The 16,728-nt window shown below is 40.8% G+C and overlaps 1 protein-coding gene across 5 annotated transcripts in view; it reads left to right on the top strand.

Moving 5' to 3' along the window:
* The window catches only part of LOC141140367 (plasminogen-like), a 335,624-nt gene that overhangs the window by 74,756 nt on the left and 244,140 nt on the right, over positions 1 to 16,728 (top strand). For all 5 annotated transcript variants that reach the window (XR_012243931.1, XR_012243929.1, XR_012243930.1 and 2 more), the window contains 3 exons: positions 840 to 954; positions 7,057 to 7,196; positions 7,849 to 7,969. Coding sequence is in view for 1 of the 5 variants with exons in the window: in XM_073627455.1 (XP_073483556.1) it covers positions 840 to 954; positions 7,057 to 7,196; positions 7,849 to 7,969 (376 nt within the window). In the remaining 4 variants the exon portion in view is untranslated. The remainder of the gene's footprint in view (positions 1 to 839; positions 955 to 7,056; positions 7,197 to 7,848; positions 7,970 to 16,728) is intronic.

Below are 16,728 nucleotides of genomic sequence, written 5' to 3'. Positions count from 1 at the left end.
TTTTTGTCCGTCTAACTAGCATACAGACGAGCGGACTTTTCGACCGGACTCAAGTCCATCGGATAGATTTGACACATGTTTCAAATCTAAGTCCATCCAACTTTTGAGAAAACAAAGTCCGCTGGAGCCCACACACGATCGAATTGTCCGACGAAATCCCGTCCGCCGGGCAAAGTCTGCCGTAAAGTCCGCTCGTGTGTACGCGGCATAAGTCCCCATGGCTGACAACAAGCATTTCAGAACAATGTCAGTCAGTCTGTCCCCTTAGGAAGGCATAGGACAGGCTGCATCTTTTTTCATTAACACACAATGCAAGAAGCCAAGCTCATTTTTAGGACAGAGAGTGTTCTAATCTGGTTTCCGACTGACAGTGAAATCTGCCATCAGAGTACAAACAGGGTTAATTAGGGCAAACACAGCTCCCCATCCCCCTCATAAGCAATCTCTGTCCACAGTGTCCCATGCAAGTTCAGCTCCCTCTACTTTCCTCTACAATCCTTCTAGAGTGCACACTACCTCAAACCCTTCATAGTGCTTTCCAGGCTTCCTCCAGAGCCCCCTATCACTCCACAATACCCTCTGCCAGCCTCAACAGCCCCATCTTCCACCCTGCCTCCCTGCAAAGCCTCACAACTCCCCGCAGTACCCCTTATCCTGCTGCAGAGACCTCCCCTCCTCTGCAGAGCCCCCCCCCTCTTTGTGCCCCCTGTGTCCCCACAATGCCCCCAAGCTACATATATAAATATATACTGTACATTGATAATGGTGAGGTGCTAATACAGCTGTTTAAGAACTACATCTGTATTCCATTTAATTTATTCATGTATCTATTCTGTTAGTTTACCTTGAAGAATGCATTTCTGGAACTGGAAAGGATTACCGAGGAACTGAATCTAAAACAAAATCTGGGATAACATGTCAAGCTTGGGCATCAAACACCCCACATTTACCAAAGTAGAGGTTTTTTTATCATTCATACCATGACGTGTTTATTTAAAATGCATTTATTAAGGCAGATTTAACTCCCCTTCACCCCTGTGTAATGGGAAATGATGCAATTTTTGTTATTCCCCTCTAGTGAACATGTATGCATGATATTTGGGTTTCACACTGCACATTAGCTCTTCATGTAAGAAAGGGGAGTTGTGCGCTTGCAGGACGGTAAAAAAAGTCCTGCAAGCCGCATCTTTACAGCACTATAGGAGCGGTGTATACAGGATACGGTGTATCCTAAAGCTCCCCTGCCTATTGAAAATGATGGGGCAGCACCGCCAAACCGATGGTAAAAGCTATGGTTTTAACCCTTTTTCGTCCGCTAGCGGGGATTAAAACCACCTCGCAAAGCGGCCGAATAATGCCGCTAAAACGACGGTAGAGTGACGCTAAAAACAGCGCCGATTTACCGCCAGCACCCGCCCGGCACGGTGTGGAAGTAGCCTAAGGCATTTGTTATCCCAACACTTAATTTTCATGATATGTGCATGCTGTACCATGTACTTGTATGAGAAAGTATCCTGTTCTCTTTGTATTGTCTTTTATGTGAAATCCCTGGTGTTCCTGCCAGTCTCTCTGCTTTCCTATTAAAAACTGACCACACTAAGCAGGAGAGCACAGCGTGGTCAGTTCTCTAGCTATGCTGGGATCTCAGCCTGCTCTCCTCCAATAATCAAATTTGTCCTGACACCCCCCCCCCCCCCCAGCTGCACAGCTATTCATTGGGAAGCTCAATGTGCTGCTGCTTCTCCCCCCAGCTCCTATGCAACTGAGAACAGAAGGAATGTGATCACTTATAAAAAAGGGAAAACATGTATTTATAGTGTGTTTTTTTTATATCTATATAAAAATGTTTTGAGTTTCATTTCTATTTTAAACTGAATGGGTTGTTTTACAAGGTGATCGTTTAAATCACTTTAAAGCTCCACTTTTGTTGAGAAAAAAACATTCCCTTCTGAGTGGTCTATGTACATTATTAGGATTTTAGGCATAGTAGACATAGTAGGCGAGGTTGAAAAAAGACACAAGTCCATCAACTCCAATCTATCTGTGTGATTTTATCTCAGTGTTACATTGTATATCCCTGTATGTTGTGGTCATTCAGGTGCTTATCTATTAGTTTTTTTAAATTATCGATGCTCCCCGCTGAGACCACTGCTTTTCTTCTAATTCTAGTGAATGCCCGCGTTTCTTGTTAAGTTCCCTTTCGCTGAAAAGTTTTATCCCTATTGTGGGGTCACCAGTACGGTATTTGTACATTGAAATCATATCCCCTCTCAATCGTCTCTTCTCTAGAGAGAATAAGTTCAGTGCTCGTAACCTTTCCTGATAACTAATGACCTCCAGTCTTTTTATTCATTTTGTTGCCCTTCTCTGGACTCTCTCCACTTCCAGCACATCCTTTCTGAGGACTGGTGCCCAGAACTGGACGGCATACTCCAGGTGCGGCCAGACCAGAGTCTTGTAGAGCGGGAGAATTATCGTTTTATCTCTGGAGTTAATCCCCTTTTTAATGCATGCCAATATTCTGTTGGCTTTGCTTGTAGCAGCTTGCTGAGCCTGTCATCTACTAGGACCCCCAGGTCTTTTTCCATCCTAGATTCCCCCAGAGGTTCTCCCCCTAGTGAGTAGATTGCATTCATATTGTTGCCAGCCAAATGCATTATTTTACATTTTTCTACATTAAACGTCATTTGCCACATAGTTGCCCACCCCATTAATTTGTTCAGATCTTCTTGCAAGGTTACCACATCCTGCATAGAAGTTATTGCCCTGCTTAGCTTATACAGAGATTGAGCTGCTTATCCCATCCTCCAGGTCATTTGTGTATAGGTTAAACAGGATTGGTCCCAGCACAGAACCCTGGGGGACCCCACTTTCCAACCCGGACCATTCTGAGTACTCCTCATTTATCACTACCCTCTGAACTTGCCCCTGTAGCCAGTTTTCAATCCATGTACTCACCTTATGGTCCATGCCAACGGACCTTACTTTGTATAGTAAATGTTTATGGGGAACTGTATCAAATGCTTTTGCAAAATCCAGATATACCCCATCTACGGGCCTTGCTTTATCTAGATGGCAGCTCACCTCCTCATAGAAGGTTAATAGATTGGTTTGGCAAGAACGATTCTTCATGAATCCATGCTGATTACTGCTAATGATTCCATTGTCATTACTAAAATCTTGTGTATAGTCCCTTATCATCCCCTCCAACAGCTTGCAGACTATTGATGTTAGGCTAACTGGTCTGTAATTCCCAGGGATGTATCTTGGCCCTTTTTTAAATATTGGTGCTACATTGGCTTTTCTCCAATCAGCTGGTACTATTCCAGTCAGTAGACTGTTCATAAAAATTAGGAACAATGGTCAGGCCATTACTTGACTGAGTTCCTTAGAACCCTCGGGGTTTTTTCAGGTCTATTTCTAATTCTGTCCTCTGTTAGCCATGAGGGTGCTTCCTGTGACGTATCACGAGGATAAACATTGCAGTTTTGGTTACTGAAGTCCCCCGATTCCCTTGAGAAGACTAAGGAGAAGAATAAATTCAATACCTTCGCCGTCTCTCATTCCTTAGTAACCAGATTCCCTCCATCATTCTTTATGGGACCAATATGGTCTGAGATCCCTTTTTTACTATTTATGTACTTAATTAATTTTTTTTACTCTCTTCCGCTATGTGCCCTTCGTGTTCTATCTTAGCCACCCTAATTGCACCCTTACATTTCTTGTTGAATTCTTTGTAATGTTGGAATGCTGATGATGATCCCTCAGCCTTGTATTTTTGAAGGCCTTCTTTTTTGCTTTTATATGCATTTTTACATTGGAGTTAAGCCACCCAGAACTTTTATTAGCTCTTTAAATTTATTTCCTATTGGGATGCACTGGCTAATGCCCTTATTTAATATGCTCTTAAAGCATACCCATTTTTCCTCTGTGTTCTTTGTTCCTAAGATTTTATCCCATTTAGTATCTTCTACCAAGGATCGTAGTTTAGGGAAGTTGGCTCTTTTGAACTTCAATGTCTTTGTATTACCCTTATTCTAAAGAAATCACTGTGTCCATGTGGGAAAATGAGCCCAATGGGAGTGGTTTCATAATTATCAATCAGCTGTGGCACCTGCAGGGCACTAATGAGGAAAAGTGCAGGGCCTGCATCCCTTTAGTTGTTATTTTCTATTGGGAGTATCTCACCAAAAATGACATTTTTGTTGCAGGGGATGCCTGGAATCTGACTTGTATCTTAGTGTAGACTTCTGGGAAAATCAGTGAGCCAATCACATAAGCAGGAAATTATGTTTCTGGGGGATGTTCTGTACACATTGTACAGGTTGCCATATTGCATTGCATTTTCAGAACATTGCAGAGCTGCAAATTGAAAAAGGAAAGATAAGTTTTAATAACATTCAATTACAATATGACTTGTATTGCAATTGTATACGCTATATTATTTATATTTATTTACTATTTTTTTCCCCACAAAAGTGGAGTTACCTTTTAAGTAAGCTGGCCAGCAAAATGTTCAGAGAAGAGAAGGTAGAATAAAAGGAAAAGAACAGGTGACAGGTAGTGACCAAAGGTTTGTACAGAAGTACAGTATATGGAATGCAGCACACATCAATATTTACAAGGTACAATTAAGGCATATTACATTTCTTTTGGATATTTTGGATACCTATGTGGACAATATTGTACATTATAAATCTACCTTCACCAGCAAACTGTGTTGTACTGGGTATAATACTAACCATACTCAAGCCAGTGCTGTTCACATCACTGTGACAGTTCTACAGCTAATACACATGCTTTCTGGGTTGAATGCAATGCATCAGTTCCTGAGGCACTTCAGCACCAAGTGTTAGCAATGTTAGAATCATAAATAAAATCATACTTATCTGCAGACAGTACCAGTGCTCTGGTGCCCAGGGTGAAATGGCAAACTAAGTGGGTTGTTTATTACAAATAAGTCGGTGCCTTTTTAAAGACAAAAAATATATACTGAATGCAGTTCCTTTCTCAGTGCAGTAGGTTGCGATGCAATGTCATTGCGTGAATAGAACTTACTTCCACTACTGCCCTCCACCCCATCTTCCATAATCCATATGTATCTCACAGTTTTTTTAACTTTTTTAAGCAAAAGAGTCAGGCCTCGCCTTAGGCGAATGACATGCACACTGCCCGCTGTGCCTTCCAGGTTATGCACGTCACATATCCCAGGAGGCATAGCCTTCCATTCAGGAAAGGAGGAGAGGGTGGCCTCACAGGCATGTCATTGGCTTCTCGATGACATCAGAAAGAACATGGCAGCACAGGACAGAGCTGTGGCTGGGCATTAGAGGATCTCAGCAGGACAATGCTGGATCCACTGGATGGGTGAGTATCTGAAATGTGCAGATACCTCCTTAGAGTAAGCAGGGGTGAAAAAAAAAAAAACAGGGTGGGTGCAGATCCGCTTTAAGGAAATATCACTTGTGACATTTCAATAAAGTTCTAAAACAAAAGTAAACAGTGTGATACACCAGGATTAGAACATCAGCACTGTTTACTTCTAGTGCACACCAACAGTCTTGTGATCAGAGTGGCTTGCTGGTGCGAACAAGTCCTAAGAATTCTACCATACATTATGGTGCAATAGAACAGTGCAATACACTATATTTGCTAAACTTACTTGTTTTTGTGACACTGCAGTCATTGGCTCCCTGTGGACTTCTGTTTAGGAGCGCTAGAATGTATTTGGTTAAAAGAATAAAATATTTTATTCTATTCAAAAGATGACACACTGACAAAAGAAGCCCAATTATAATGACTGTAATAATAATCCCCAGCATTGGTGCCAGCTTCTGCAATAACAGTACCAAGCATTGGTGCCAGTTTACACAATAATAACCCCCAGTATTACTGTTAGTAACAGCAATAACCCCAAACATTAAAACAATAGTTTAAACAATAGTAACTCCCAACATTGGTGCCAGTTTATGTAATAACACCCCAAGCATTGGTGCCAGTTTGCACAAAAATAACCATGGGCAGTGTTCCAGTTTCAGCAATATTAACCCCTAGCGTTGGTGGCAGTTTACATAATGATAACCTCCAGCATTGGTTCCGGTTTCAGCAATATTATCCCCCAGCATTGGTGCCAGTTTAATCAATAATAACCCCCCAAATTAGTGTCAGTTTACATAATAAAAACCCCAACATTGGTGCCAGTATACACAATAATAACCCCTAACCTTGGTGCCTGCTTTTTCAATAACCCCCAGTATTGGTTCCAGTTTACACAATAATAACCCCGTGGATTGGTGGTAAGTGCATTAGTGACTAGTGTCAGTTAATTAAGCCCTTCATGCTGCATATCTGGCCAGTGGCAAAACTAACTCCCTCACCCCCCTAGAAATAATTTCACAGTAAATGCATAAATGACTGCATTAATGTTGATCTGCTGCTTATTGGCTTAGCTGAACCCAACACACTGCTACGTGGCACTGCATAAACGACTGCATTAATGTTGATCTGCTACTTATTGGCTTAGCTGAACCCAACACACTGCTACGTGGCACTGCTCTCTATCTTCCCGGCCTCTGAATGACAGTCATCTGTAGGGTTGAGATCACTCCACCTGACCGAGAACTGTGGCTTTTTCTAGCACTGGGTGCAGGAATGCAGGGAGCGCTCCAGCACTGGGCACCCCACTGCAAGTGTAAGGTCTTTGCTCAGGGCTCCCTCTGGCAGTCTGTGCTACTGCTGGGCATCTGCCCTCAGGCAGCTTTAGTGGCAGCAGTCACATACCTGCTCCACTCTCCACCTGTGCCCCCCCTTCCTATTGAGGGGTTCTTCCCCTTTTGCTCCCCCCTTGACCTGGCTCTGTCTGCAGGAATATAAAGCAACCTATTTACTATAAAGTAAAAAATGAAAGGCTGATTGGCTGAGCTCCAGTTGAGACAAAGTTTGTCTCAGATACTTTTTAATTAATTTCCCCAAATACATTAGCATATGATGACATGTTTACCACATTTTACATTTTTCATGGTGCTGTAATATGACACAGATTTTTTTCTTGCCCAGCTTTACTCATGAAAAGTTTCCAAATGATGGGCTTGAAGCAAATTTTTGTAGAAATCCAGATGGAGATTCAAATGGACCTTGGTGTTACACTACAGACCCCGCCATTAGATATGAATTTTGCAACATTCCCCAATGTGAAGGTGAGTAAATGTTTATTATATGTTAATTATAAGGGTAAATTTACATATATCTGTCTGTCAAAAAGGAATTTCACCACTCTATAAAAGCACTATTCCTTAGGCCAATCAGCTGCTGTTTAAAGCCAGTCAACTTTTGCAACCTACAACTCTTTTTTTGAGGCTAAAGCCTAGTACACAGGGCAGAATGTCGAGCGGCATTGGCTGGTTCAATAGATACTGACTGACATTTGGCCGTGTGTACTGAACTTCATCCTGCTTCTGTCAAAAGGGCATGACCGAAAGAGGTCTGCCGACCGGCTCCCGGTCAGCACACTCAGCCAATGGCTGAGAGCGCTGATCAGAGTGTTCTGGAGGGGATGTCACCCCCCAGTCAGAACACAATAGCACAGCAGGGGAGATCGTTGTACTAACGTTGGATAGTTAGTACAGAAGCTCCTCTGGAGCTGTCAGTTACTTTTTGTTCAGCCCTGCTGGGTTGCACGAAAAAAAAAAAAAAAAAAAAAAAAAAGATTAGTGTGTACTATGCTTAAGGGTACTTCACAACTCAAACTAAAACGTTATTGACTTATGCAAGCTTTCATCACGTGATTATGCAACAGGGCATATTGTATCAATACAAAATACTGATCAAGATTTAATGCTTCTTCTACAGATGATTGCTTTCATTGCAGTGGAGAAAATTACAGGGGGAAAATTTCAATGACTGAGTCCGATTTGGAGTGTCAGGAATGGGATATACAAACCCCCCATTCTCATGATTACAACCCTGCAAGGTAAAATTGCAGTAGAAAGGTCTGCTTTTATAATACTATGCAAGCATTTTAAACTTCAAGGGCTCCTAAGCAGAAACTTAAAAAAAAGTTTTAATTCGAAATCCTCCCACTGTTACTAGAATATTGTGAAGTGTGTGGCATGAAATGACCTACATGTGCAGTAGTAAACTAATCTTTTAAAGTTAACCTCTCATTACCGATTAGTGAGGCATGCGGAAGAAATTGGCTTCCTTGATCTTTCTATGAAAATGGTTGCCATAACACACTTATGCCTCGGGCATATATATATATATATATATATATATATATATATATATATATATATATATATATATATATATTCAAACTTTGGGTGGGGTACTGCCTTTTCTTTGTCCTTGCTGTTAGACTGGAATGGTGTCAAGGTGGACTCCCTGTTCTCCACCGATATCCATTAACCTAAACGAAGGGACACGTTCTCCAATGCAAATATATTTACTGAATCTTCAAATCATCAAAGTCGTCATGTTCATCAATTGCAGCTACTGTATACAGTTGCGAGCATCCCTGCTCTTCCTCAGGCTGTATGGCTTTGTGTGAAAATTCTATGAGTGATTCCCTCTTTTGTTCAAAAACTCTAGTACAAGTGGGAGTTACCCCACAGGTGTGTCCCATGCTTCCAAAATGAAAGGCCCTGGGAGAAAAACATTAACCCCATATCAGTTCCAATTTGTTTCCTACCTAGGCAAACAGATGCCTGCACAAGCCAAATAGATTGAGAAAGAGATAAAACAAAATTTTCAACTCATAGTGTCACAATCAAAACATCAATAATTCCATATAAACATATTTTCATTCATCATCGAAATAAAAATATCTTAAATGAAAAAATCGCATACAGGTGCAATAGACATGTAGTCCACAAATTCCAATCAGGACTTCATAGGATTTTCATCTTTCTGATCAATTCCCACTTATTCCCATGTGTCAAGATGCGACTATCTGAAAATAGAAAATGTAAAAATGTCGCTACCTGGATCATCATAAAAATAGATGCGACTATCTGAAAATAGAAAATGTAAAAAAGTTGCTAACTGGATCGTCATAAAAATAGGTACAAATCATAGTCCCTATTCATCCCATCTGGATAGAGGGATCGTAACCTGTTGATCCACCAAACCTCTCGCTGCTTAAGTCTCAATATTCTGTCACCCCCTCTTCTGTCTCGGGGAACCTCCTCAAGCACCATAAATCTTAAATCTGAGGCCTGATGCCCTTTCTCCAAAAAATGTCTTGATACTGGCAGTCCTGGTTGTTTCAATCTCATGGTGCTGCGATGCTGTGCGATTCGGTCTTTAATCTTTTGGGTTGTTTCACCAACATACAACAATTTGCATGGGCAGGTCAGAATATAGATCACATAGGAGGATTGGCATGTAAAAAATCCTTTAATTGCAACCTTATCTCCATTTTCAGGATGGACATACTGGTCACCTTTAAGTAAAAGCTTACATTGAATGCAACTCAAGCAGGGAAAGCAGCCTTTCCTTTTCTTACCCAGAAATGTCATTTTAGATATGTTTTCCCTTGGTCTATATTCTAACCTCACCAATGCGTCTTGCAGTGTTTTATTTCTTCTAAAGGCTTTAAATGGTGTTTGTTGAAAGACCTCAATCTGTGGATAGGAGCGTTTTAAAAGGGGCCAATGTTTCTTGATGACTCTAAAAACCTGCTCGCTGTAACTGTGAAATTGCATCAAAAAACGGTAATCGTCTCGTCTGTGGTCTATGTCTCACTGGAGCTGTACCCATCTCCTCCTGCTCTATCTTTTTTACTTCTTGTGAAATAATGTAATTGGGATATCCTCGTTCCTGAAACTTAGAACACATTTCCTTCATTCTTAAATTCCTCACGGTTTCATTACTAACTATTCTCCTGACCCGCAAAAGTTGGCTTCTTACAATGGAACGGAAGACATGGGGGGGATGAAAGCTGTCAAACAATAGTAAATGATTCCTATCAGTTGGCTTGATATACAAATTGGATTCCATCCGATTGTTATCAATATGAATCCTGGTATCCAAAAATGGAACCGATTTCCCCCCAATGTTGATTTTGAATTGGATCTCATGAGAAAAATCGTTCAGCATCACATCAAAGGCAAGTAGCGATTCCATGTTGCCCCGCCATATGACAAAAACATCATCAATGTATCGCCACCAGGTGGCGCAATGGCTTTTAAATAATTCATTCTGAAAGATGTACCTGTGTTCAAAGTCATTCATAAATGTACAGGCATATGGCGGGGCAACATTAGAACCCATTGCAACTCCTTTCAGTTGCATAAAAAACTGATCCTTAAACAGAAAATAGTTGTTTGATAATATTATTTTAAATAATTTTTTAAAAAGAGAGATTTGCAATTCTGAAAAGTTATTACATCCTCTAATCAGATCCATCGCTGCGTCAATACCAGGTTGATGTGGGATGGATGTGTACAGACTATTGACATTCCAAGTGACTAAAATTTCATTTCCAAAACACTGGTAAATTTCCTTGATTTTACACAAAAAATCATTAGTGTCCTTGATATATGCTCTGGTGTTCTTCACAAGGGGTGCCAAGATCTTGTCTAAAAACTGTGCAGTTGGAACAAAAATAGAATTGCGTTCTGACACTATGGGACGACCAGGTGGAGAATAGCTGTCTTTGTGTGTTTTAGGTAAGGTATACAAAATGGGAATCCGGGTATGAGCAGGTAACAAAAAATCATAAAGGTCACGTGTGATCATTCCCTCTTTTAAAGCTGGTTTTAAGACACTTTCCAGTTGCTTCCTAATTTGCCAGGTGGGGTCATTCGGCACCTTTTTATAGACAGTTTGGTCACTCAACTGATGTATGATTTCATTTTCATACAGTTGTGGGTCCATCACCACTACCTGACCCCCTTTATCTGCCGGCTTTACTATAATGTCCTCCCGTCAGCTGAGACTTCTCAAAGCAGATCGTTCTGTGTGTGACAGGTTATTGGACACATGATCTCTATAATCAATTTGAGAGACCAATTCCTTTATTTCCCGGGTTACCTCTTTCACAAAGGTTTCAACAGGGGCATAGGTAGTGGGTGGTACTGATTTACTTCTATTTTTTAAACCCAAAGATTTACAGGTCAAGGCACTATCTGTAACATCCCCGTCAGGAAAGGGTTTATGAGCAAAATGAACTATCTGATATTCCGAAATAAACTATATAAATCTTGGTCAAGTAAAAAAGAGTCAAGATGGCTTTTAGGACAGAAAGAGAGACCACGATTAATCAGTCCTACCTCATCCGAAGATAGGACGCATCGTGAGATGTTGTGGACTAGGGATCCCGGGATCGACCTTGATTGCCTTGTGGTTGACGGTAGTGGTCCTGACCGGGTATCCCCTCTCTGTTCATCCGGGACCTCGTTTGCATACGAGAGTGTCCCCCTCTCCAGCCTTGTGATAAAAAATTGGACGAGGAGTCTGTGTCAGTGTTGGCTGATGAGTTGTCTGATGTCTCTCTCCTAATACCTCCATAGTCGGACCGACCACGTCGATTATAGGATCTGGGCCAACGATATACTTGATTTCTTTCATAGTCCTCGACATCTCGATCGAATTTGTTTCTCTTTCTGATTTCCAGATCAGTTCTATGTTTGTTAATAGTTTCATCCACTGAATCCTTCAGTTTGACAAATTCATCAGATGTCACTGAGGCTTTTAAGTCCTGTTCAACCAACTAATTGGTCAGATAATATAGCCAATTCCTTGTGTATGTAAGAAATGGTAAGTGTCCTCAGATCGAAAGAACACTTGTTCAGGATCTGCATAAAGGTGCTTTTATATTCATCATTGTCATTAAACAGTGTAGGGGTCAACCTCACCCGTAAGCCCCTAGGTATCCGCTAGTCGAGGTCTATGAAAGAAATCAAGTACATCGTTGGCCCAGATCCTGTAATCGACGTGGTCGGTCTGACTCTGGAGGTATTAGGAGAGAGGCATCGGACAACTCATCAGCCAACACTGACAAAGACTCATCGTCCAATTTTTTATCACAAGGCCGGAGAGGGAGACACTCTCGTATGCAAACGAGGTCCCGGATGAACAGAGAGGGGATACCCGGTCAGGACCACTACCGTCAACCACGAGACAATCGAGGTCGATCCCGGGATCCCTAGTCCACAACATCTCATGATGCGTCTTATCTTCGGATGAGGTAGGACTGATTAATCGTGGTCTCTCTTTCTGTCCTAAAAGCCATCTTGACTCTTTTTTACTTGACCAAGATTTATATAGTTTATTTCGGAATATCAGATGGAAAGTTCATTTTGCTCATAAACCCTTTCCTAACGGGGATGTTACAGATAGTGCCTTGACCTGTAAATCTTTGGGTTTAAAAAATAGAAGTAAATCAGTACCACCCACTACCTATGCCCCTGTTGCAACCTTTGTGAAAGAGGTATCCCGGGAAATAAAGGAATTGGTCTATCAAATTGATTATAGAGATCATGTGTCCAATAACCTGTCACACACAGAACGATCTGCTTTGAGATGTCTCAGCCGACGGGAGGACATTATAGTAAAGCCGGCAGATAAAGGGGGTCAGGTAGTGGTGATGGACCCACAACTGTATGAAAATGAAATCCTACGTCAGTTGAGTGACCAAACTGTCTATAAAAAGGTGCCGAATGACCCCACCTGGCAAATTAGGAAGTAACTAGAAAGTGTCTTAAAACCAGCTTTAAAAGAGGGAATGATCACACGTGACCTTTATGATTTTTTGTTACCTGCTCATACCCGGATTCCCATTTTGCATACCTTACCTAAAACACACAAAGACAGCTATTCTCCACCTGGTCGTCCCATAGTGTCAGGACGCGATTCTATTTTTGTTCCAACTGCACAGTTTTTAGACAAGATCTTGGCACCCCTTGTGAAGAACACCAGAGCATATATCAAGGACACTAATGATTTTTTGTGTAAAATCAAGGAAATTTCCCAGTGTTCTGGAAATGAAATTTTAGTCACTTGGGATGTCAATAGTCTGTACACATCCATCCCACATCAACCTGGTATTGATGCGGCGATGGATCTGATTAGAGGATGTAATAACTTTTCAGACATGCAAATCTATCTTTTTGAAAAATTATTTAAAATAATATTATCAAACAACTATTTTCTGTTTAAGGATCAATTTTTTATGCAACTGAAAGGAGTTGCAATGGGTTCTAATGTTGCTCCACCATATGCCTGTACATTTATGAATGACTTTGACCACAGGTACATCTTTCAGAATGAATTATTTAAAAGCCATTGCGCCACCTGGTGGCGATACATTGATGATGTTTTTGTCATATGGCAGGGCAACATGGAATCGCTACTTGCCTTTGATGTGATGCTGAACGATTTTTCTCATGAGATCCAATTCAAAATCAACATTGGGGGAAATCGGTTCCATTTTTGGATACCAGGATTTATATTGATAACAATCGGATGGAATCCGATTTGTATATCAAGCCAACTGATAGGAATCATTTACTATTGTTTGACAGCTTTCATCCCCCCCATGTCTTCCGTTCCATTGTAAGAAGCCAACTTTTGCGGGTCAGGAGAATAGTTAGTAATGAAACCATGAGGAATTTAAGAATGAAGGAAATGTGTTCTAAGTTTCAGGAACGAGGATATCCCAATTACATTATTTCACAAGAAGTAAAAAAGATAGAGCAGGAGGAGATGGGTACAGCTCCAGTGAGACATAGACCACAGACGAGACGATTACCGATGCAATTTCACAGTTACAGCGAGCAGGTTTTTAGAGTCATCAAGAAACATTGGCCCCTTTTAAAACGCTCCTATCCACAGATAGAAGAAATAAAACACTGCAAGACGCATTGGTGAGTTTAGAATATAGACCAAGGGAAAACATATCTAAAATGACATTTCTGGGTAAGAAAAGGAAAGGCTGCTTTCCCTGCTTGAGTTGCATTCAATGTAAGCATTTACTTAAAGGTGACCAGTATGTCCATCCTGAAAATGGAGATAAGGTTGCAATTAAAGGATTTTTTATATGCCAATCCTCCTATGTGATCTATATTCTGACCTGCCCATGCAAATTATTCTATGTTGGTGAAACAACCCAAAAGATTAAAGACCGAATCGCACAGCATCGCAGCACCATGAGATTGAAACAACCAGGGCTGCCAGTATCAAGACATTTTTTGGAGAAAGGGCATCAGGCCTCAGATTTAAGATTTATGGTGCTTGAGGAGGTTCCCCGAGACAGAAGAGGGGGTGACAGAATATTGAGACTTAAGCAGCGAGAGGTTTGGTGGATCAACAGGTTACGATCCCTCTATCCAGATGGGATGAATAGGGACTATGATTTGTACCTATTTTTATGACGATCCAGTTAGCAACTTTTTTACATTTTCTATTTTCAGATAGTCGCATCTATTTTTATGATGATCCAGGTAGCGACTTTTTTACATTTTCTACTTTCAGATAGTCGCATCTTGACACATGGGAATAAGTGGGAATTGATCAGAAGGATGAAAATCCTATGAAGTCCTGATTGGAATTTGTGGACTACATGTCTATTGCACCTGTATGCGATTTTTTCATTTAAGATATTTTTATTTCGATGATGAATGAAAATATGTTTATATGGAATTATTGATGTTTTGATTGTGACACTATGAGTTGAAAATTTTGTTTTATCTCTTTCTCAATCTATTTGGCTTGTGCAGGCATCTGTTTGCCTAGGTAGGAAACAAATTGGAACTGATATGGGGTTAATGTTTTTCTCCCAGGGCCTTTCATTTTGGAAGCATGGGACACACCTGTGGGGTAACACCCACTTGTACTAGAGTTTTTGAACAAAAGAGGGAATCACTCATAGAATTTTCACACAAAGCCATACAGCCTGAGGAAGAGCAGGGATGCTCGCAACTGTATACAGTAGCTGCAATTGATGAACATGACGACTTTGATGATTTGTAGATTCAGTAAATATATTTGCATTGGAGAACGTGTCCCTTTGTTTATGTTATATATATATATATATATATATATATATATATATATATATACATATATATATATATATATATATATATATATATATATATATATATATATATATATATATATATATATATTTTTTTTTTAACAGTCTTTATTTTCATTTTTCACAAAGGGACATACTGAAATATATTGTGTACACAATTCCAAGCATAGCTTTACAGAAACAGCCTATCTTGAGTTGTGACATAAAAATGTGAGAAGTGGAAAACATTAGGTCTCAAAGATTGAAGGCACAGTCAAACTGATCACAAGGACCACTCACTGTGTAGTATAGTATTTTACAATTTGAAAAGAAAACAAGTACAGTGTTCTGGATACACACAGGCATTTCTTGAAGATATGGACTTCCTGGATACAATATGCCTACCCTTCACTGTCCATAGCAAGCTATTCTGAGGTACTGGAGCCTAATGATCCTGACTTGGGTGACTTTGATGTCCTCCGATTCTTACCCCCTACTTTTTATTCCTCTCTATTCTTTCCTACTACCTATTTATACCACCCCACTCTGGAGGCTTTTATACTTTTCTGCTCTCACCATATGTTAGACCAAATCTCTTGTTTTGATTTAGCAATATTTCCTGCTTAATAATTTGGGATTGGCCTGTGCTTTCGCATAAAATTTAAAGACCACCCTCGCAATATCAGTTCATAATCTGGAATATTAAGATTCCTGTTTTAGTCAAATTTAGACTCATAACTGATAACTATACTGATAACTATTATTCTCATTGCATTTCTTTCATCCAATTAAACAATGCTTAATTGGTACTAAGGGGGCCCAAAGTGTGGCAAGAAAATTTCCCCCACACCATTACACCACCACCACCAGCCTGAACCGCTGATACAAGGCAAGATGGTTCCATGCTTTCATGTTGTTTACGCCAAATTCTGACCCTACCATATGAATGTTGCAGCTGAAATCAAGACTCATCAGACCAGGCAACATTTTTCCAATCTTCTATTGTCCAATTTTGGTGAGCCTGTGCGAATTGTTGCACAGTTTTCAACAAGAGTGGCAACCGGTGTGGTCTTCTGTGGCTGTAGCCCATCTGCTTCAAGGTTCGATGTTTTGTGCGTTCAGAGATGGTATTCTGCATACCTTGGTTGTAACGAGTTATTTGAGTTACTGTCACGTGCCTGACTGTGGAGCCTGAGATGATGAGGGTGGCTTCTTGAAAAACTCCTGTCCAAGCACCCCTGGTAGTGGAGACAGGGACTGCTAGGGCAGTGGAAGGGTGCAGGTGCCTGGCAGCTGTAGGAGTGAGCTGTAACTTGAAGACACAGGAGCCCTCCCAGTGGTGGCGTGGAGTCCGGTCACAAGCTTTGTTCAGTGGGAGCCAGGCAGACAGGAGCAGAATCGGGATCAGTTGCAAGGTATCAGGAACAATGAATCAGACTGAGACAGAAGTATAGTTAAATCACACTTGTTTAATAATAATAATAATAATAATAAGGTAAACAGAGTAAACGTAGTCAAAACAAGCCAGAGTTTAGTAACCGGATCGGGTAGTCAGCCAAGCAAATGTCAGAGAGCCAGAGATAAACGTAGTAGTACAGCAAGCAGAATCAGGAGCCAGAAGGAACACCAGCTGAGCAAGTCTTCAACAGGAACGCAGGAGAAAGTCTCTGTGATGTTGACAAAGGCAAAGGCAGAGATCAAGTGAGCTG

This window comes from Aquarana catesbeiana, linkage group LG04 (genome assembly GCF_042186555.1).
Source record: "Aquarana catesbeiana isolate 2022-GZ linkage group LG04, ASM4218655v1, whole genome shotgun sequence".
NCBI lineage: Eukaryota > Metazoa > Chordata > Amphibia > Anura > Ranidae > Aquarana > Aquarana catesbeiana.
This window is presented reverse-complemented; position numbering and strand designations above follow the sequence as displayed.